General features: G+C 39.5%; 1 protein-coding gene across 1 annotated transcript in view; it reads left to right on the top strand.

Moving 5' to 3' along the window:
- Positions 1-23,713, top strand: part of LRRC1 (leucine rich repeat containing 1) — a 169,017-nt gene that overhangs the window by 43,885 nt on the left and 101,419 nt on the right. The window contains exon 2 of the mRNA XM_003404423.3: positions 16,673-16,790. Coding sequence (XP_003404471.1) covers positions 16,673-16,790 — 118 coding nt within the window. The remainder of the gene's footprint in view (positions 1-16,672; positions 16,791-23,713) is intronic.

The raw sequence follows: 23,713 nt of genomic DNA on the forward strand, positions 1-23,713 counted from the left end.
CTGAGTCTGAATCGACTCGATGACAGTGGGTTTGGTTTTTTTGGTCTTTTGGTTAGCAGATCTTTATACAGTTCTGGCAACTTTTGGACAGGTGTATGAGATGAGAGATTCCTTTATGCAGATGTCAAGAGTTAACAATTCACTTTTTTCGTCACCTTAACTCATTATTTCTTGATCTTATTTTCATTATCATCCTCCCTAAGGAAACTTTTTGGAACCCTAGTGGTGCAGTAGTTAAGAGATTGGCTGCTAACCAAAAGGTTGACAGTTTGAATCCACCAGCCACTGCTTGGCAACCCTATGGGAGCAGTTCTGCTCTGTTCTGTAGTGTTGCTGTGAGTCGAAATTGACTCAATGGCAGTGAATTTTGGTGAAGGAAGCTTTTTAGGCATACTCTTTTCTCTAATTACACTACCCCATGACATTTAAAAAAAAAAAGTATTTTAGGTGAAAGTTTACACAGCAAATTAAATTCCCACTTAATAATTTTTATAAAATTGTTCTGTGACATTGGTTATAATTTTCACAGTGTGTCAGCATTCTCATTATTTCCGTTTTGTTTGCTCTGTTTCCATTTATCTAGCTTCCCTGCTCCTCCTTGCCTTCTCAGTTTTGCTTTTGGGTGAATGTTTACCGTTTGGTCTCATATAGTTGAATTGTTTAAGGGTGTGCATTCCTCACAGGTGAATGTTTATTTTATAAGCCTATCTATTATTTGGGTGAAAGGTGACTTCTAGGAGTGGCCTCAGTTCCAAGTTAAAAGAGTATCTTAGGCTGGTAGTCTTGGGGGTTCCTCTAGTCTCTGTCAATTCAGTTAAGTCTGGTGTTTTTTTTTAGGAATTTGAGCTTTGTTCTACAATTTTCTCCCATTCTGTCTGGGACCTTTTATTGTTTCCCTGGTCGGAATGGTCTGTAGTGGTAGCCAGGAACCATCTAGTTCTTCTGGTCTCAGGCTAGAAGAGGCTGTGGTTCATGTGGGCTATTAGTCCTATGGACTAGTTTTTTATTTGAGTTGTTGGTTCCCCCCATGGCATTTTAATATCACAGATATACTGTGTATCTGTTTAAGTACTATAGCCCTGTGGAAGAGCTAGGATTTTTTTACATGCCCCCAGCCAATTTTCATCCCCCTGGGGTTGATATTTCCCCTGTTGAAAATGCATGCTTTAACCCAAGTTCCCAGTCCTGGCCCATCTTAGACAATACCGGGCTTCCCCTCAGGTGATTCTAATATGCAGCTAGGGTAGAGACCCAGTTGGAGTGTCAATGGGTTGAGTTTAGAAAGGCCATTGAGGCAGTTGTGCTGTGGTGACAAGGACATTGGACTTACAACCAGTGAGGCTGGTTTAAGGTGTGGCTCTAATGCTTTACATGTTATATTGCCTATCTAAAGTTCAGTTCACAGTAACTGATTGCTCACTGGGTGGTTGTGCTGGTGGAATGTGGTATAAAAAAGTACTTTTTAAGCTCTCTAGACCAACAAAAATGTTGATGGTATTATTAGAATGTGCCCATGTTAGGAGAGCCCTGAATGTGAAGCTAAGGAATTTGTACCTTGTTCTGTAACCAGTGGAAAGCCTTTGGAAAGTTTTGAGAAGGCATGTTTATACTGCATTATGGGTTGAGTAGACTTTTACAGGCCTGGCTGAAGACTTAATCACAATATGTAATGTTCCTGTGCAATTGGAAATGCATTCTGAGTTTCCAACTCTGACCTACAAATGAGTGTTTGGAACATAACCCATTTGAGTTTGGAGGTTCTTAGTTCAAAGGCCGAGGGGAAAAAAATCATGGGTAATTCGTCCCACCCATTTCCCTTCCTTTTCATAATTATATTCACTGGCTGTTGGATGTTGTTTGCCACCTTGAGTGCTCTAGACTTTGCTGCTAGTTATTCTCATGGCCGGGGCTAGAACAGAGGAGTCCTGACCCATAGGACAGCACCCGTCTGGTTCTGAGCAAGGCAGGCTATCGCTTGAGTAGCTGGCCTAAGCTGCCTTGTCTCAGATGCACAGCTGTTTCTCTCTGGCAGACCTCCTAGACCTCCCTGTCACCCCATGTTCCTTTTGTGCCCAGTTTAGGCCCACCCTTGTATTTTGACTGACTTTGTACTGCCCAGGTCACTGAGCCTCTCTAAAATCCTTTCATACACACGTTAGTCCACTTTTAACTTTGTTTTGTTTTTGATGATTTGATTAGTATGAAATACTTTTTTGAACTTGCTATGTTTGGAAAGTAGCTTGAATACTTGGCATACTGTGAGTTACTGAACTTGTTAACTAATATTTAAAGGTCACTTCTTAAGACCCCTTGTGCATTTGGTCCCTGTAACATGCTGATTTATGTGTATAGTGTCTTTTTGTTTGTGGTTCTTCTCTGCTTTTTAAAATGAATGTAATCTTAAAATATAGGAGCATGATTCTTGTTTAGCACCTTGCCCCATTCTAACAATATACTCAGATCAAAGGACAGCAGGATGTTATAATTGGATCTAAGTTTCTTAGACTTAAAAAGTTTTAGTAACTTGGACGTATAGAAGAGCATGTGGTAGAATCATCATCTTCATCATAGTAGCCAACAATTATTAAGGACTTTCATATGGCAGGCACTGTTCTAAATACTTTACTTGTATTCACTCATATAACCATCACTACGATTCCACGAGGGAGCTCTGGTGACGTAATGGTTAAGTGTTCAGCTGCTAACCAAAAGGTTGGCTGTTCTAACCCACCCAGCTGCTCCATGGGAGAAAGATGTAGCTATCTTGCCCCTGTAAAGATTACAGCCTAGAAAACCCTATAGGGCAGCTCTGCTCTATCTCAAGATGTCGATGTGAGTGGAAATCAACTCAGTGGGACCAAACAACAGCAACGTGATTCTGTGAGATTTAGGTACCATTATTATCCCAATAAAGAGCCCTGGTGATGCAGTGGTTAAAGCACTCGGCTGCTAATCAAAAGGTCAGTGATTCAAACCCACCAGATGCTCCCTGGGTGAAAGATGTGGCAGTCTGCTTCCAAAAAGATTTACTGCCTTGGAAACCCTATGGGGCAGTTCTCCTCTGTCCTAGAGTTGCTATGAGTTGGAATCTACTCAAGGGCAGTGCTTTTTTTTTTTTTTTAAACCCCAATTTTACAGATGAGGAAAATCGAGGTATAGAGAGGTTAAGCAACGTGCATGAGGTCACACCGACAGCTAGTAAACTGAGGAGCTGGGATTACAGACTTTGTACTCCACGGTTCATCCTCCTTGCCTTGCTGGTTATAGGAGACAAAGACTTTGGACACAGGTCTGAATCCTGATGCTGACACTGACACCCATATAACCTGGGCCCAGGTGCCTGACCTCTCTGTGCTTCAGTTTCATCATTTGGGGAATCAGAGTAACTGCCTGGCTCAACATTGTTTTCAGGATTAAATGAAATTAATGTATGCAGAGCGCCAGCCCCTTGCACATTGGAAGCATTTTTCATTGTTGTAGCGCTGCTTTTGTAAAGGGTAAAGTGTTGAATATTTTTTAAATTAGACTTTGTAAAGTGTAGTCTAGTAATGTAGCATTTTAATTTTAAATTGCTTTACCCCATGCATGAACTATTCTTCCTTAAAAGGAGCCTTTGATGAGTCATGAGCCCAGAACATCATGCTATGGAAAGTGCTTCCCAGAGTGAAAAGTGGGCAGTGGTACCAGGACAAGGTCAGCTCCCAGCTGATGCTGATGATGTGATAGAGTGAGCCATGATATGGGTGATCTCATTTCCTTTTATTATACACATCTGGATAAAAACCGGACTCTGAGCTGGAAGTAGGAGGCTGGGAAGTGGTAGCAGAGAAGCTACTGAGACCCCTGAGCTACCTCAGAACACTTCCCTGGGAACTTACGGGGATGGACCATGCCATTTCCTGGAAGTCTAGGAGCTAAAGGACTGCGATTATCCCCCACACTTTACTTTGGGTTTCATGTTTGAAAGTATCCTATAGGATTCCTACATTCCCTTTTTCTTGAATATTCTTTTTGATCTCATGTTGTAAAGGGAGATTTTCAACTCTGAGAACTCCTGAGGTGGTGTTCTGAATAAAGAACTTAACAAGGAACTCGCAGGTCAGCAAGTACAATCATGCTGCCAGAGCTTATTTAAAGAGCTCAGTCCCAGTGAAAGTAAAGAGCTCAGTTCCAGTGAAAGGGCCATGTCCTTAGGCAGATGCTGTGGTAGAGGGTTGGTGGAGGGCTTCATTGTGTGGCCCTTAAGCCACCATTTGGCATTTCTGTAGATTCTTATATTAAAGAGGCACTAGAAATGTGAGTTTTGCCTCTTACCTAAGTTGTTGGTAAACAGTAAAAATAAAATTTAAAGAATATTGAAAAGAGCAGCTTAAAGAAGTGGCTTTGACTGAGCCCTGCCTTTTCTCCACAAAGGAAGCAGACTTGTTAGCCTTCAACATTCAGTCTGATTTAGCTGCAGAACACGGGAGTTGGGCAGAATCTCTGGGATACTAATGGTTTCTCTTGTTCCTTAAACAGTAGGGCAATTCAAAAAGTTTTCACAGTTAGGCCTTGTGGTTGTGGTTCTTCATGTAGATTAATATTAGAGTTTAATATTTAGATCAGTCTGTGGAGCTAAAATGTGATGAGCTTGAGTTCTGTTTTGTTTTTGCATAACCATGAGTTGCTAGGGAATGTAGTCTCAGTTTTTTCCATTTTGCTTTTAACTGTTTTGCTCAACCAGTAGGAAATGGTGTGAATTTAGTATGTGTGAGAAATGTAAACACGAGAGAGGGTTTATTTTGAGGATGGGAGGCTGCTTCTTACAGGAGCTGTAAACACTTCAGAACGCAGGTCTGTCTTAAAAAAAAAAAAAACGGTTACACTGAAGTTACACAATTTTAATCTTAAATGGTCACTACAGAAATGCTACGTATATGCTGTAGCTCATGTGTATTTCGAAAATTACAGAAATGTTTTGGAACAAGTTAAGCTCTTCTCTATCATTGAACTTTTCCGTGATTATAATTCCATCATTACATTTATAAATACCAGAAATCCAGTTAAGGCCTAACAGTTTGAACAAACAGCATTGTGCAATTAATCTAGTTCGCCCGAATTCTTAACAAATACAAAACCAAATTTCATATTTAAATTTTTTAGAGTCTTGTGGGACTTCAATGTGTGCTTTTGGTGCTTGGGTTATTTGCTCTTTTGGTGTTTGCCTATATTCTATTCCTTGACAGTACCCTTTCTCAGCTTTTGGGAAAGTAGTTTGGCAAGTGCTTGTACTGAACATTCCAACATAAATATAGTAACATCATGGTTACCACTGTGGGGCTTAACCTGCTTAGCAGTTTGTTAGATCTGGATACTTGGCTGCAATATGTTATATTAACTGGTTAGTCAGGTCCCTCCTCCACCCTCCAAGATCTCTTGATAATGGTTTAAAACACTTTTGTAGTCTTCAGCATTATCGCAACTAAGAGACAAAATCCTTTTCTTCCCCCTTTACTTTTAATTAGCTTCCGTTAAAAGTGCCATTAAATATTGCCTTAGAAGATTATGGGCCACCCTTGAATATCTTCAGTGATCATAATCTGTTAACTCAGATTAATTTTTTAAATACTGTGTTAATGACTGTGTTCCTGCATTTCTTGCTTGCTATCCAGAAAGACTCAGAGTCGGAATCGACTCTACAGCAGTCGGTTTTCTTTTTTTTATCCAGAAAGATCAAACGCTGACTATAAAACCAAAACCCATTGCTGTTGAGTTGATTCCGACTCATAGAGACCCTATAGGTGGTATCAATTTATTACTATGGGACATGAAAAACATTAACTAATGGGCGGTGTTATGGTGCTCTTATTTATCCAAGGTAAAGACTCATCAGTGTTGGCCATATGGCTTACTTATTTATTTATTAAATTTTATTGTGGTAAATATATATGTAACAAATCATTTGCCATTTCAACATTCTTCAGGTGTACAATCCAGTGATAGTTGTATTTCTCATGTTGTTCGACTATTACCATTATCCAACTGCAAGTATTTTCAACATTCTTTTTTTTTTTTATTGTGCTTTAAGTGAAAGCAGAGAATACGAGAAGGATGTTTACCTGTGTTTTATTGACTATGCAAAGCCATTTGACTGTGCGGATCATAACAAACTATGGATAACATTGCGAAGAGTGGGAATTCCAGAACACTTAATTGTGCTCATGAGGAACCTTTACATAGATCAAGAGGCAGTTGTTCGGACAGAACAAGGGGATACTGATTGGTTTAAAGTCAGGAAGGGTGTGTGTCAGGGTTGTATTCTTTCACCATACCTATTCAGTCTGTATGCTGAGCAAATAATCTGAGAAGCTGGACTATGTGAAGAAGAATGGGGCATCAGGATTGGAGGAAGATTCATTAACAACCTACGTTATGCAGATGACACAAGCTTACTTGCTGAAAGTGAAGAGGACTTGAAGCACTTACTAATGAAGATCAAAGACCACAGCCTTCAGTATGGATTACACCTCAGCATAAAGAAAACAAAAATCCTCACAACTGGACCAATGAGTAACATCATGATAAACGGAGAAAAGATGGAAGTTGTCAAGGATTTCATTTTACTTGGATCCACAATCAACGACCATGGAAGCAGCAGTCAAGAAATCAAAAGACACCTTGCATTGGGTAAATCTGCTGCAAAGGACCTCTTTAAAGTGTTGAAGAGCAAAGATGTCACCCTGAAGACTAAGGTGCGCCTGACCCAAGCCCCATAGTATTTTCAATCATATCATATGCATGTGAAAGCTGGACAATGAATAAGGAAGACCGAAGAAGAATTGATGCCTTTGAATTGTGGTGTTGGCAAAGAATATTGAATATACCATGGACAGCCAAAAGAACAAACAAATCTGTCTTAGAAGAAGTACAACCAGAATGCTCCTTAGAGGCAAGGATAGCAAGACTGTGTCTTACATACTTTGGACATGTTGTCAGGAGGGAACAGTCCCTGGAGAAGGACATCATGCTTGGCAGCGTACAGGGTCAGTGGGAAAGGTGAAGACCCTCAACGAGGTGGATTGACACAGTGGCTGCAACAACGAGTTCAAGCTCAGCAACGATTGTAAGGATGGCTCAGGACCAGGCAGTGTTTCGTTCTGTTGTGCATAGGGTTGCTATGAGTCGGAACTGACTCGACAGCACCTAACAACAACAACAAGTGAAAGTTTACAGTACAAGTTAGTTTCTCATCCAAAATTTATACACACATTATTATGTGACCCTAGTTGCACTCTGTATAATATGGTAGCACACTCCTTTCCATCCTGGATTTCCCTGCCCATTTAACCAGCACTTGTCCATTTCTGCCTTCTCATCTCGCCTCTGGATAGGAGCTGCCCATTTAGTCTGATGTATCTACTTGAGCTAAGAAGCACGCTCTTCACAAGTATCATTTATGTTTTATAGTCCTGTCTAATCTTTGTCTAATCTCTTCAGATCGCTTTTGGAATAGTTTTAGTTTTGGGCTAACAGAGAGTCCGGGGGCCATGTCTTCTGGTGTTCCTCTAGTCTCAGTCAGACCATTAAGTCTGGTCTTCTTACTAGAATTTGAGTTCTGCACCCCACTCTTCCCCTGCTCCTTCAGGGACTCTTTCTTGTGTTCCCTGTCAGGGCCGTCATTGGTGGTAGCGGGGCACATCTAGTACTTCCTGTCTTAAGCTGATGAAGCCACTGGTTTCTGTGGTTCTTTGTTTCTCTTGGGCTCTTATTTTCCTCATGTCTTTGGTGTTCTTCATTCTCCTTTGCTTCAGGTGGGCTGGGACCATTTGAGGCATCTTAGATGGCCGCTTGCTAGCTTTTAAGACCCCAGACACCACTCACCAAAGTGGGATGCAGAACATTTTCTTAATGAACTTTGTTATGCCATTTGACCTAGATATCCCCTGAAACCATGGTCACCAGACCCCTACCGCTGCTACTCTGTCCCTCAAAGTGTTGGTTGTATTCAGGAAACTTCTTAACTTTTGGTTTAGTCCAGTTGTGCTTACTTCCCCTGTATTGTGTGTTGTCCTTCCCTTCACCTAAGATAATTCTTGTCTACTACCTAGTTAGTGAATACCCTTCTCCCTCCCTCCCCGCCCTCGTAACCATCAAAGAACGTTTTCTTCTGTATTTAAACGTTTTCTTGAGTTCTTATAATAGTGGTCTCATACAATATTTGTCCTTTTGTGACTGACTAATTTCACTCAGCACGATGCCCTCCACATTCATCCATGTTATGAGATGTTTCATGGATTAATCGTTCTTTATCAATGCATAGTATTCCATTGTGTGAATATACCGTAATTCATTTATCCATTCATCCGTTGTTGGGCACCTAGGTTGTTTCCACCTTTTGTGCTGTTGTGAACAGTGCTGCAGTGAACATGGGTGTGCGTATATCTATTTGTGTGATGGCTATTATTTCTCTAGGATATATCCCAATGGAAGGCTGTGGTGGCGTAGTGGTTAAGTGCTATGGCTGCTAACCAAATGATCAGCAGTTTGAATCCACCAAGCGCTCCTTGAAAACTCTATGGGGTAGTTCTACTCTGTCCTATAGAGTCGCTATGAGTCAGAATCGACTCGTTGGCACTGGGTTTTTTTTTTTTTTTTTAATATTCCAAGCAGTAGGATTGCTGGATTGTACGGTACTTCTATTCCTATTTTGTGTTTTTTGGATTAATGCTAGCCTTGTTGGGGTGAGATGGTATCTCATTGTAGTTTTGATTTGCATTTCTCTAATGGCTAATGATCATGAACATTTCCTTATTTATCTGTTAGTCACTTAAATGTCTTCTTTGGTGAAGTGTCTGTTCATATCCTTTGCCCATTTTTTAATTGAGTTATTTGACTTGTTGTTAAGGTTTTGCAGTATCATGTAGATTTTAGAGAGTAGACGCTGATCGGATTTGTCGTAGCCAAAAGATTTTTCCCAGTCTGTAGGTTGTATTTTTACTTTTCTGGTGAAGTCTTTTGATAAGCATAAGTATTTGATTTTTAGGGGCTCCCAGTTACCTAGTTTCTCTTCTGGTGTTTGTACATTGTTAGTAATGGTTTGTATTCTGTTTATGCCCTATATTAGGGCTCTTAGCGTTGTCCCTATTTTTTGTTCCATGATATTTGTCATTTTAGATTTTATATTTAGGTCTTTGACCCATTTTGAGTTAGTTTTTGTACATGGTGTGAGGTATGGGTCATGTTTCAGTTTTTTTGCAAATGGATATCCAGTTATGCCAGCACCGTTTGTTAAAGAGACTGTCTTTTCCCCCAATTAATGGTTTTTCATCACTCTTAACAGAAGCTCAGTGTCCCATAAGCAGTGAGTCCCATTTTTCCCCTCCATGTCGCCTGCATATGGCTGCATATGGTTTCCAAGGCTGTAATCCTTATGGGGGACTCTGGTTGCACAGTGGTTAAGCTCTGGGCCGCTAACCGAAAGGTTGGTGGTTTGAATCCACCAGCTGCTTCACAGGAGAAAGATGTGGCAGTCTGCTTTTGTACAGATTACAGCCTTAGAAACCCTATGGGGCAGTTCTACTCTGTCCTGTAGCAAAGTATGAGTAGGAATCAACTCGGTGTCAGTTGACTTTGATCTTTATGGAAGCACATTGCCACATCTTTCTTCCGTGGAACTGCTAGTGGATTTGAACCTCCAACCTTTCAGTTAGCAGATGAACACTTTAACCGCTGTGCCACCAGGGATCCTTCCCTGCACACAGTAGGCATATTATAAATGTGTTGTTGTTGTTAGGTGCTGTCTAGTTGGTTCTGACTCATAGTGACCCTATGTACAACAGAATGAAACACTGCTTGGTCTTGCACCACCCTCACAATTCTTGCTGTATTTGAGCCCATTGTTGCTGCCATTGTGTCAGTCCAGCTCATTGAAGGTCTTCCTCTTTTTCACTGACCCTCTATTTTACTGAGTGTGATATCTTTCTCCAGGGACTTGTCCCTCCTGATAACATGTCCAAAGTATATAAGAAGAAGTCTCACCATCCTCCCTTCTAAGGAGCATTCTGCCTGTGTTTCTTCCAACACAGATTGTTTATTCTTCTGGCAGTCCGTGGTATACTCAGTATTCTTCGCCAACACCATAATTTAAAGGCATCAATACTCCTACAATCTTCCTTATTCATTCATTGTCCAGTTTTTGCATGCATATGAGGTGATTGAAAATACCATGGCTTGGGTCAGGCACACCTTAGTCCTCAACGTGACATCTTTGCTTTTTAATACTTTAAAAAGGTCTTCTGCAGCAGGTTTCCCAATGCAATACACCGTTTGATTTCCTGACTGCTGCTTCCCTGGGTGGTGACTGTGATTATATATGTAGGGCTTGTTATTACTACATCTTTCTTCTGTGGAGCTGCTTGTGGCTTCAAACCACCAACCTTTCAGTTAGCAGCTGAGCTCTTTAACCACTGGGCCACCGGGGCTCCTGTTATTGCTGTTAGGTTGAATAAATTGTATTGACTCCATGGCAAAATACCCAGTAAACAAAATTTTATTCTGCTTGAGTCATTGTATTAGGCTGGGTTCTCTAGAGAAGCAAAACCAGCGAAGTGTATAAATATGTATATATAGAGAGGGATTTATATCAAGGAAGTGGATCACGAGGTTGTAGAGGCTGGAATGTCCCATGTCTGTGGGTTGGGATAGAGGCCTGTTCTGATGCACATAGGCACAGGGGGTGGCAAACCCAAAATCAGCAGGGGGGAGAGCAGGGTTCTTGCTCACAGGCTGTGAAGATTGATGAATCCCAAAGATCAGCAGGCAAGACCTTAGGTAAGCTGTCAGCTAAAGTCCCAAGAACCAGAGGTCAGACGAGCAGGAGCCAGAACGAATAAAAGCCCACAGGTCTTGCCAGAATATCCATTTATATTCAGTGCAGGCCACACCCCTAAGGAAACTCCCTTTCAACTGATTGGCTACTCACAGCAGATCCCATCATGGAGATGATCACATGACATTAGATCTCATCATGGAAGTGATCACATCATCTTACGACTATCAAACCACTGAAAATCATAACCCAGCCGAGTTGGCACATAACCTTGACCATCACAGTCATGTAATGTTTTCCTGAGTACCCCACAAAAAGCCAGTGCCGTCATACAGTGTGTGAAAAATGCAACCTTCTTGAAAATCACATGTCAAAATACGAGACTGCTTTAATAAACTTAATTGGAATATCTGTTTGAATTCTTATCAGAAGAACTTTTTTTTCTGTGTGTAAACTGCCAATAAATACCTCCATCTTTTCAAGTTTTGCTTGATGGTACAATTGGATAAAATTTGAAGGAGAGACAACTCTTTGTACAGATAAATAGAATCTTTGGTTTTCCGTGGTACAAAAACATCAATACCAAAAAGTTTAATGATTCTCAGTCATTTGGCTTAATGTCTTTTTTTCTCAGCAGATTAGCTTTTTTAAAGCAGTTTTTCCCTAAAATTTCTACTTCCACTTTTTAACAAAAAGAGAGTATGTTATATAAAACAAACAAACAAACACAAAAACCGTTGCTGTAAAGTTGACAGAGTAGAACTGGCCCATAGAGTTTCCAAGGAGCAGCTGGTGGATTTGAACTGCCAGCGTTTCGGTTAGCAGCCATAGCCCTTAAGCACAGTGCCACCACAATGCTGTATAATACCTTCTTTTTTTCCTTAACCCCAGAGCGCATGTATTTATCATATTATTAAATGGTTTCTTAATGATTTTTAATAGCCACATAATAGTTCATTGTTTAAATTCATCATCGTGTGTTTAATCATTCCTCTATTTTTAGTGTTTCAAGTTGATCTCTTTCCCCCCATCATATTTAATCCTTCTTTGTGCTTTGCCACCTGTGATTAATCCAGGTCTTGTCAATTCTTCATCTGTACCATGAGCATCATCCTCCCATGTCCATAGCTCATCCCCTCATTCAGGCTCTCAGTAAAATAACACCGTTCCAGCCCGTCTTGCTCTTAATAACAGTTTCTCTTCTCCAAACTGTTGCAAGCACCAGTACCAGCCTTGTCCACCCTTGTAACACACAGTAAATAAAGCATTCCTGACTTCATGATTTTCACAGTGATTCGCCCTTGAGCTATTCTAATTATGGGGCACCTTTAGGGTATTTCCGTGTTCTTTACGGATCTACTGACAGTGACAACTTGATAATGTGTAAAAACACCTTGAAAAAGTTAAAACATGTTAGCAAATGAGAGAGGATAAAATTATCCGTAGAGGTCAGAAGGCAGAAAAATTAGAAAGGAAAATATCTTGAGCAAAGTAAACACGAAGCATCTTTATTACAAGTGCTGTAGTATATGTGCGAAAACTCAGTGGGGAGCTAGTTTGCTTCTCTGTCGTTTGGTTTACCTTTGACTTTGTAGGGTGTGTGTAAGGAAAGGAGTCAGCATCCTTTGTTGTGTAATGAAAAGGATACCTGTGTCACTGAAACATGAAACAATTACGAAATTGTGTTTTAGAGCAGGAGAAACTTTTTCCTGTGATATTTATTTGTTTTATAGGGAAGGAAATACTATCTAAATATATTTGTCTCTGCTTCAGATTATAGGGGAAGTGGTTATTAAACTGTTTAGACCATTTATGTCATTTTACAACCTGGCTCATTAGTACATACATAGAAATTTTATATTTTATAAATCAACATTTCAAATGCTCAGGTATTTCCAACTCTCTTTTGGATCCCATTCAATGTCTCTCTAGAAATTGTCCACCATTATAAAAAAAATTTGAATTGCTAGCTGAATAGACAGTGTAGTCTTTTTTCCAGTTTTCCTCAAGCCTGCCCTGCAGTACCTCCTCATTTGCCTCCAGAACTAGGCCAAACCTTTTTTTTTTTTTTTAATGTGCCCTTTTGCCATGTCATATTATAAAGTTACATCAAATTGAACTGTGTCTGCTGCATTCCCAGTTGCTTTCAGCCTTCTTCTTGGCTTTATCTGGATGTTTGTTTCTTCTCCCATGGTCCTCTAGACGTTGATTCATTTCCTTATCTGTCTAGATTTCTTTCCTTTCATGTCTGCTCTCTGTAACCAGATTGGATTGGCAGTCACACCATTTATATGTTCTCACATGCAGATTTCATTAGCATGCTCTTTTCTTCCCTCTCAACTCATTAATCAAGATGGAATACAGCATTGGCGCAATATTAGCAGTTACCCCTTTCCTAGCCTAAATATTGTTTTCTTCCCCCTCCCAGAGGCCTTTGTTTTACTTAAGCTAATTAGAACATAGTTTTACAGATTTTTGTTTGTTTCTCAAGTGGTCACCTGAGGATTTGTACTCTCTGATGCTCCAAAATGGCTCTATTTTGGGATTTTTATTAAAGACCATTACTAAGTGGTGTGCAATGTCAGGGAAGCAACTGAATATTGCTGAACTTGTTTCCTCATCTATTGACTAGAGATAAACAGCTTTCTGTCGGTCACTGGCAGTTATAGAGAGTCCCTCAACCAGGTTAACTGCTATGTCATTATTGTTAATTGACATTGTTGTTGCTGCTTTGGTCACTATGGCTACTTCTCCTGGTTTTCTCCCTCCTACAGATACCACGTCCTTGCTTTCTCATTATCATTAACTGTGTCGAATTAAAGAATTTAATGTCCTTTGTGCTGGCTGTCTGATATTTTTCTTTCTGAATACCAAGTGCTTAAACAGTCATTTTACATTCTTTTATCGTGAAATAAAACATATATAAATAAAAGTGCATAAAACATAACTGTGTAGTTTATAGCAAGTTATAAAGAGAACTCTCATAATTACCACGCAGATTAAGAAATTGAGCATTGTATACCCTTCCTGATCATACTTCCATTTCCTCACACCTACAGGTAACCGCTGACCTAATTTTATAGTCATCACTTCTTTGCCTTTCCTTATACTTTTTTTTTAACACCTCTGTATAGGGTCTCTTTGAGTCAGAATCGACTCAATGGCACACCACAACACCAGTATACATCTCTAAATGAAATAGTTTAGTTTGGGCTATTTTTCAATATATAGAGTAATATGTATTCTTTTGTTCCTGCCTTTATTTGATCAGTTTTTTTTAAGATTCATCCATATTATGCCTAACAGTAAGCTTTCATTTTCATTGTTGTAGAGAATTGTATTGTAAGAATATACCATTATTTATTTATCAAATCAGCTATTGATGGGTGTTTGGGTTATTTACCATTTTGGGCTATTAGAAAGAATTCTGGTAGCACATTCTTGTATATGTATTTTGATATATATGTACTCGAGGCTTTTTTTTTTTTTTTTTAAAGTTATTGTTGTTTGCTTTTTAAAGGCCTATACATAGGAGTAGAATTTCTGGGTAATAAGATCACATTCAGTTTTTGCAAGTCTCATAGAGAAAAACAATGCCAGGTGATATAAATGGGCATACACTGGTTTTTTTTTACACTGTATGAAGTGATAAGATTACCTTGAGATTAGAACCGTTGGTTTACCATGTCTTTACAGGTTCTAGATCAAAAAGATAGCCTAGGTTTTAGGAACAGGAATAGGGATGTGATAGGAGGTAGGATGAAAGGGATCAACATTTATTGAAGGGTGGGAATGCCCCAGAAAATCTGTGAGTAAATTTCATGTCATCATAGTTCATAGACCATTTTTCAGGAGCTCATAACATTCTTTACAGCATTGTCCTCCATGAGTCTGTAACAATATTTTATGTTTTCCCTACACTATGAAGAAGGAGTTTAGGCAACTGGGGGACAATTGACCGATCCTCAGCTACATAGGAATAAAAAGGACACAACTCTTACAGGACTGAGATTTCCTATGTCCCTTCCTAAGAAGAAGGGAGGTACTAGCACTCTTACCAAAAGAGAAGAAAAAAAGAGTCTGGTCAGAAATGGAGAATGAGGAAAAGAAACATTTTATTCAGCTAAATTAAAGATTGTCTGTACTAAAAACAATGGGGTGGCTATAAGAAGATTGTGTGGTGAAACATAACAGGCCACAGCAATTTGGGTTTCTTTGCATATAATTGTACAAAATGTGCTCTTAAGTGAGCCAGTGTACATGGTATAGTTGAAGAATGGTGTCTGTGTGTTCCATCACATGCTTGCTCTGTGCTGAGGCGCCCTGCCAAGACAGCTACATGAATTGTTCTTCCTGTGCTCTGGCTAATCTCAAAGGGAAGGCAGGAGGGCATGTACTTGTTGAGTTTTTTTCCCTGATAACTACCCGAGAAAGTTGAAGTTTGAGAATTAATAAAGCCTTGGTGGCATTGTGTTCATCTTAACTTAATTTAAAGTATTTGGACACCATATTAAGATCAAATCATGATAAAAAGGGAAGGAATAAGAAACTGTTGTTTCCATTTTGGAATCATGTCAGATATGATTGTTTTTACAATTGGTGTATGCTTCCTAAGTTGAATAAAATAGTATTTGTGACAGACTCTATTTGAGGATGCTTTTCACATGCAGAACAAAACCCTAAATTTGCTTGCTTTTGTAATTTCTTTTGGATGTGGGAATTTGCAGGTATTATTTCCATAGACATAAAAACTAACTTATGATTCACTATAGATCTGTCTATGTACCGTATTGACTTGATTTTTTATATTATTTCTGAGTGATCCCTGAATACATGGAATTGCTGATGCTTTTTGTGCTTTTGCTTTTATGCTTTTCCTGGAAAACAAAGTGAGCTTTTCATACTTGAGTAAACACATTGATGTATTATCAAACTGTCAGACTCTTTGAACAATTTGCATAAGCTCAATTATTCAAATATGTGACTCTTCTGAATGGCTTTTGTGTCAGCTAATGCTTTAGTACAACCAGCATAAAGAAATTTCTATACCTTTCCTTTAAGAATTTAAACTTAGGCTGTATGATTAAAGAAATCCAAAGGATTAGTCTTTTTGTTGAGCACTTCCTTCATTATCATATACAGCTAATTGGTAGCATTCATTTGCTGAGATCCGTAATTCACTTTTCCTTAAAATATCTTTCTTTTTGTTCAAAAAAGAAGTAATTTAAAAAAGTCATTCGTGCATTATTCTTATCACATAACAAAACATTTTTTTTCTTATGTTCCCTTCCCTTCTGTCCACATGCACGTATGTTCTTTCAGTATACTTGCAATCTTTAGCGCACGTACAATTTTGTTTTCTTTTTTAGTTGTATTCGGATTATCAACCTTTTTAAAGTTCCATGGTCTTTATAATCATTTTTATTGTTTGCATGATATTCAACTATTTAATCACATGTTAATCATTTCTTTTATTTGACAAGTGTGATTTCCAGTTTTTCATTTTTACTGATAAAAATGCAAAGACAGTATTTATATATTGTAGCTTATTTTTCTTATTTTCAATTGTTTGATGATGACAGATACCCAGAAATATCATAATAATATTGGTGGACTTGAAAATTTTTTATAGTTTATGTATTGCTCAATTGAAGCTACAAATATCATACAGAGAAATACTTTGTACCTAGTTTCTCTCAATGGTAACACCTCACATGATGATAATAGAATATCAAAACCAGGAAATTGACATTGGTACAATCCTCATTAGTTTTTAAAAGACACATTGTGTTAAATTGCATATTAGACAAAAAGCTTATATTGCAAATATATGTGAGACCTGTGTGAAACTCTTTTGTCTTTCAGCAATTTTTCCAGCTAGTCAGATTACGAAAGCTTGGACTTAGTGATAACGAAATTCAGCGGCTCCCTCCAGAAATAGCAAACTTCATGCAGCTGGTGGAACTTGACGTGTCTCGAAATGGTAAGAAAAAGATTCCACTTGAACTGTCCATTTGTCTCTTGTGATGGTGGGGTTTTTTTTAATAATTTTGCCAGATATATGTCATTGGACGTGTTCTTCCTGTTAAGGGAAAGCTTTGCATAAATTTTGGGGTGAAATTAATATGATAAACATCTGCCATTTTTGAATAGTAAAGCTAACTTATAGGTATTTACCAAAGAAATTTTGTAACAATTTTTTAAAAAAAGATAACTTTCTTACAGTAGGTTCAGCCTAATTCATAGTTACTGAGTTACCTGGGAAACCATTTAATCTAGTCCCTCATTTTACTGAACATGAAATTGAGGACTCATGGCAAGGCTGTCTGTCCCAGTGCTTACATGCTGCTGAAGCTGGAGGAAACCTGCTCGGGGAAGGATTGGTCTCCTGGCGGGAACTGAATTGCCTGGCATGCTCTCGTGAGAATCTGTCTCCCTGCAGTGAACAGTCTTGCTTGCAGTTGAAGCATGTTCTGTCATTTTAATTTATTTTAAATTAGACTGGTGATAGTTCTGCCCACTTGAGTTTGTGTGGTATATTTGTGAGTTTATTTTGATTTCCAGATTTAGCTCTTATATTGTTTCCTTTTTATTGAACATTCTAGTAGGTTATTTGTTGTCATTGTTGTGTGCCACTGAGTTGATTCCAACTCATAGTGACCCTACAGGACAGAGTAGAACTGCCTCATAGGGTTTTCTAGACTGTAATATTCTTGGGAGCAGATTGCCAGGCCTTTTCTCCTGTGGAGCAGCTGGTGAGTTTGAACCATTTGGTTAGCAGCTGAGTACTTTAATCATTATATAAAAAAAAACAAAACACCCCCAAAATTATACCACCAGGGCTCCTTAATTCTCCTTAATCTTTTACTTTTAGTTGGATACCCTGGTTTAACCCTGTGTTTCATAACCCACAGAGTACTCTGGGTGGGCTGGTACCCCTACTCGTAATAGGATGTTATTACTTTAAGTTAAAGTGCCAGCTCCCAGTGGTTCTGTATTTACCAATGGGATTCAGTTCTTGCAAGGATGCTGCAATAATTTTAAAGGACACATTGGCCAAAAAGTTTACACCTGAATATGGAACGAAATTTAGTCTGAATTGCTCATAAAAAGGATAATATTTTACTTTTGCCTCCCCTACAAAAGTATTTAAGTTTGTTCCCAATGAACCTAACTAAGGTCTGAGTCTTTCAATCTGATGTCTTCCACAGAAACCCCAAGGCTGAGATACAGTGCTTTTCTGTGGATCGTTATTATAACGCAGCAGTGATAATCAGTGCTTGACTGAAAACATGGTGAAGAAAAAATGATTTTTTTTTTCTGTTTTAACAGCTTTTAAATTGGTCTGTCATCTAACGAATTCCATACATTGGAAACTGTCTTGATACTGAGCTGTACGTTTTTGACATAGGGCCTGTTCTTGCCTCTCATGACAATTATTTCTTACCTAGAAGGTGCAGGAAAACAGTTCCTATTTGGGGGAGACTTGTTTTAGACTGGCTTAAGTGGTCGCAGGGAACCCAGATCTGCTTAGGTAAAGGGGATTTGATTGTAAGGATGGGTGTGACCTTCCAAAAGCATTGGCACCTAGCTCATATGAAGCCTTCGTGGACTTCACAGCCTCTGTCTTAATACTGTGTCTGCTTCTTTCTTCTTGGATGCTGTGTTCTCCCCTCCCCGCTGACCTACTGTCTTGGAACTGGCGTGTGGGGCCTCCAGACCCAACCTTTTATACTCTCTCTCAGTGCACTTTTTGGCTTCTGCCTTAGCTGTAGCATCTTGATTGCCACTGACAAATTTCTAAGTGAGGAATGATTGGCACAGCTCATCTTTTGATTCAACCAAAGCTAATAAGCCACAGGTCGTTGGCCACCCTGGAGATTGGCTGCTCCAGGAGAGGGGCGGCCAGCAATTCAAAGCATGGCCCGACCCCTCAGCCCAGAGGTTGTCAGTGGGCTGCTTCCTTGAGCCTGGAGTTTGTGCTGAGGTAGGCACTTGAGGCCTGACCTGACTAGCCCTGGTTGCACAGTGGTTAAGCACTCAGCTGCTAACTGAAGGGTTGGCAATTTGAACCCACCAGCTGCTCCGTGGGAGAAAAGATGCCGCAGTCTGCTTCCTAAAGATTACAACCTTGAAAACCCTTTGGGGCAGCTCTACTCTGTCCTTTAGGGCCGCTGTGAGTCAGAATTGACTTGATGGCAACCGGTTTGGTCTTTGGTTCTGACTAGAACTTGTCTCGAGGGCTATTCTGTGTAGTACTTATTTAAGGCACATGTAATTGAGACTAATCTGTCTTGCTTTAGCAATTATCTGTCATAAAGAGTGTCTGGCTATTAACTCTGCAAGGAAGCAGTGACTTTGTAAAATGGCCACTGAATCACAAAATCTGAAGAACTAAAATAGCAATTTTGGAATTGGCATTAGAAAGGAAAATAAGCAGGGGTCCAGGAATACTTGAGAAAGAGGGAAAGTATTGGCTTTAATTATTCGTCAGGAAGGAAAACAGAGAGTTTGTAAGTTCCTAGCCCCATTATTAACTTTAATGGGATGCCCTGTGGGAAGTCTGCGTTGTCAGCTGCCAATTTTACAAGTTCCCACATCCAGCTATTTCTTTTCAAACATTCATAGCTAGAAAGAAGGGGTACATGCCTCTTACCATGTGTCTGTTTTCACCTTCCAGCATGTTGACAAGAGAAGCGAAGCTTTCACCAAAGCCAATGTCAGGACACAAAAAGTTGCCTTTCCTCCTCTTTTTTTTCCCTTCATTTTCAATTTTCCCTTCTGCAGGTGCTTAAGGATTTTGCAGAGCCTTTATTTTTTATCAGGCACCTTTGGAAATGCTGAGGGAGAGTTAATGGTCCTTTCCTGGGCTGGCAGAGCTCAGTCAGTAACATCACAAAGGGGAGAGAGAGAGAGAGAGAGACTGTGTGTGTGTGTGTGTGGTGGGTGGATATGGGGGACAACATGGAGGAGACTGAAAACACTGCACCGATGACAAAGCAGAACAAGGTCACGTTTACTATAACCAGCAGGAACGTGTGCTTCCTCTTTCTCTCTTTTTTTTTTTTTGTGGATAAAATCATATTAATATGAATTTCCTAAGCAACGAAGTAGGTAAATAAAAGTGACAAAGCCTGCTGCCTGAGAGGCAGTGTGAGAAACCCTGCTTTATGCAGATGCAGGCATTTGTAGGAGTTTGAGGCTGGTGTCTGGAGGCCTGTACGAGCCTCTGGCTACCCTATTGAGTCCCTGCCCAGCCCCTGGGTTGAGGCAAGGTCATAACCAGGCTGACCGCTGTCGTTGTGGTGGCGTCCTCAAGTCCTGATTTTCCACAGAGTGTTGCTTTGACTATGGAGGAGGAAGGCAGGGTGTTGGTATCAGACCACTCAAGTCCATTGGATCAGTGATTGTCAAACTTGAGTGTGCGAATTACCTGAGGATTTTATTAAAATGCAGATTCTGACGCAGTAGGTCCAAAGTGGAGCTTGACATATTACATTGCTAAGAAGCTCCCAGGTAATGCCGACCCTGCTGGTCCGCAGACTACACGGATAGGAAGATATTAGACATCACCACCCACAAACCTGCTGTTGATGCCGTTAGGAGTGCAGGTTCACTCAGCCACTGCTACCGCCTTTTCCTACTTTCCCAGGTGGAAAGTGGGAAGTCTTCAGGATATTCCAGGTTAAAGGATAAGATGCTAGAGCTGATTGAAGCTCAAGTTTGCTTTGGTTCCAGGAGTTAAATTAGACTTTTCCTCATGTTCCCTTGTTCAACTGAGGGAGAAAAGACAAGTTTCATATTTCTCTTCAAAAAAATCTGCAGCTGAGGAGGAGAGAAGTTTTTACAGGTTCATTTCCTAGGCAAAGAAGAACTGCCAAGTTCTCCAAACACTGACTTTTGTGGCCTTGTCTGATACTTCAGGCACGAAGCCAAGAGGATTTTGTGTTGTGTTAGAAAAGAGAAGGGTGAGCATAGGAAGAAAGAGGGCAATGATTACGGGCTTGTATAGGGGTTGAGGGATTTTTTTCAGAGCTAAAAGTGGAGAGGCTTGGGATGGGCACAGTTTGTATGGTTTAGACCCTAGAATGAATAGATATGCTCTGCAGAGAGGCCCCTGGCTGGAGCCTTGGCTCTACCACTGAGCACCTGGTTGACTTTGGGCAGCTCCTCCCTGACGGTGCTGGCCCATGTTTCCTGGACAAGACCCTGCTTCCTACACAAACACAGTAAGAGTCAAGGGAAGTAACACACTTCTCATGTACTAACTAAAAAAAAACTAGGTGGATTATTTTCTTACCAGGCAAATGGCTAAAGTACATATGGAAAACAGAAACTGTTGCTTTCCCTGAACATATAAAGAATGATTGGAGTAAGTGAAATTGATATATGACTATGCTGTTAAAATTTTATCTAAAAAAAAAATGCAAACGGCTTAGAATTAAGGTCTGAAGTAGTCTTCTGTGGTAAAGTGCATACACGTCCAATGTCTTAAAAAAAAAAAAAAAACCTGTTGCCATTGAGTTGATTCCAACTCAAAGCAACCCTATAAGACAGAGTAGAACTGCCCCAAAGGGTTTCCAAGGAGCGGCTGTTGGATTTGAATTGCCAACCCTTTGGTTAGCAGCCAGGCTATTAATCACTGTGCCACCAGGGCTCCACTTCAATGTCTAGACTCTGTTAATATCTTTTTACTCTGCTTGCCCAGCCTTAGCTGTTCAAGGAAAAGGACCTCTGGATATGCGAGAAGAGGTATTACCCCATATTAGTATCTTGCTATCCCAGAATCTAGGGCAGACTTTAATGCATCAAATCCTACCCCAAGGGTTAGTCATTTGAATTTTATAGTCTATCCTGTAATTTGACTTACATCATACTACTATATCATTATCTCTTTAGTTCAGTTTTTCCCAAAGTGTAAGGCTTACACCACCAGTGTGCTGCTAGAAATGATTTGGGGGTTACTGAGAAACAGCAGTTTTTAATATTGTATCATGGTGAGAAAGCTATCCTTTTTCATTTTGGATTGCCATCTAACACTATAATGCATTTATTGCTGGATTTATCTTCTATTTCTGGTGGTGAGAATAGCTTTCTAGTCATGTTTGTAATTTGGAAAAAAAAATTACTTCCTTTAAAAATAAATCTTACTCCAATTCTAAAAGCTGATTTAAAAGAATGAGGTAAATAATGGAGAATATAGGTGATATACCAATATGGAAAAATTGTAAAGGTGCAACAGGCATGTTGGAAGTTAACGGGGCACTGGTTAGAATTATTAGCATACTATGCCAGAGGGGTCATGAGGTTATTCTCTTATGGGGCAAAATGATATTGCGTAAAGAAAAAAGCGTGGCCAGGGACTGGTGTACCCTGGCTAATTATTTTGCAAGTTTGAATTAATTAAATAAAAACAAGTGAGATAGTTTTAATACAAGCCATCACTAGGACTAGGACAACCCTTTAGAGTATATAGACAGGAAGGTCATCGTCCCTCTCTCTTCTCAGGTCTAGACTTTGATTAAATTCTTGGGTTAATTGCCCTCTGTCTAACCAAGAAATGATCATAAGTGTTTGTGGTTTATAGCTGTGGGTTTGTTTCATGAAATCTCAAACCAATCTCGAAGCCCTGCTGGAATGACCTTCTATAACATCAAATATTGGTGCTTTTGGGTATGCCCTGAAAAAAGCTCTTTCTGGCCAGTAATAAATTCATTGTGCCTAGAATGCCAGAGTCGAGCCATTGTTCTCTCCTTCCTTTCTTGCCACCTAATCGGGCCCAAGTTTATCTGTCTGTTTAGCACAGAGCTGGACTTAACGTTACAGTAGGCAAGTTTTCTTGTCACTGTTGAGTTAAAGTATTACAGAAGGCATTCAGCGAAGGGACACCCACCACAGCGCTTGCAATACCTAATGATGAGAGAGCTGGGCAGTATCAAGCCCAGAGCTGGTTTTCTTGCTTTTGCAAGAATGTGTTACTGTTTTCCTATCATGAGCCTTCTGTGTCTTAACTTTTGCTGTCTCATTTGTTAGGAGGAAATTTAAAAATATAGAAAAAACATAATTGCCTTCTATTCACATTTTATTTCTAGATAATAATTTTTAAACCAGAGGTGAAAAGAAGCTGGGCTTCTGCCATGTTTTCTAATTACCTTTCCATGCAGGTTTTGTTTGTTTTTGGAGAGCATTGTTTAAATGTGAAGATGTATAGAAACCATTTGAAACACAAAAAAAATTGGAATAAACTTTACAAATGAATCCCTTTTGATGAGCATATTTTACACTTTGTCCTTCCATTCCCCCAAATACCTAAATCCTTTCTTGCTCCCATCTAGAAGGGCCTTTCTAGATTGCCTGCCTTCCGTTGCTTTTCCAGAACAATACTGTAGATGAGTAAATTATTGTTACTTTGTTACTCTTCATTATGTTAATACAGGTTACGTGCCATTATCAGAAAAGTTGCAACTGTACTGAATTAGTTGTAGGTTTATATAACTTCCTCCTCTCCTCTCTTTTCCTTTTGCATTTTTTTTTTTTAAACCAGCAGGTCTGTAATAGAGATGGCAACCTCTGAGTTTGAGAACAACACCTTCTGAATATATATTTTAGGTCAACAGAGTCTTTATTTAGTCCCAGTTTCTCTAAATGATCTAGTCATTGAACTTTTAACCTGCTTTTTCTATTTCAAGTAGCTCCTTATCTTTCTCTCTTCCTCAGTTCCTCCCTCATTCATTTATTCACTCAGTTTTTACTTGGTATTCTGAGTGGTAGATGTTGAACTTTCCAAAACATTGGTGGATTTATACAGAGCAGGCTAAGTTACAGAAGCAAAGATAATTGCACTTGTTTCTCCAGAAATAAGACAATACCCCAACATGTGGGATGACAGTTTCTGCTCCCTTTTTA

The sequence above is a fragment of the Loxodonta africana genome, chromosome 1 (genome assembly GCF_030014295.1).
Source record: "Loxodonta africana isolate mLoxAfr1 chromosome 1, mLoxAfr1.hap2, whole genome shotgun sequence".
Classification (NCBI taxonomy): domain Eukaryota; kingdom Metazoa; phylum Chordata; class Mammalia; order Proboscidea; family Elephantidae; genus Loxodonta; species Loxodonta africana.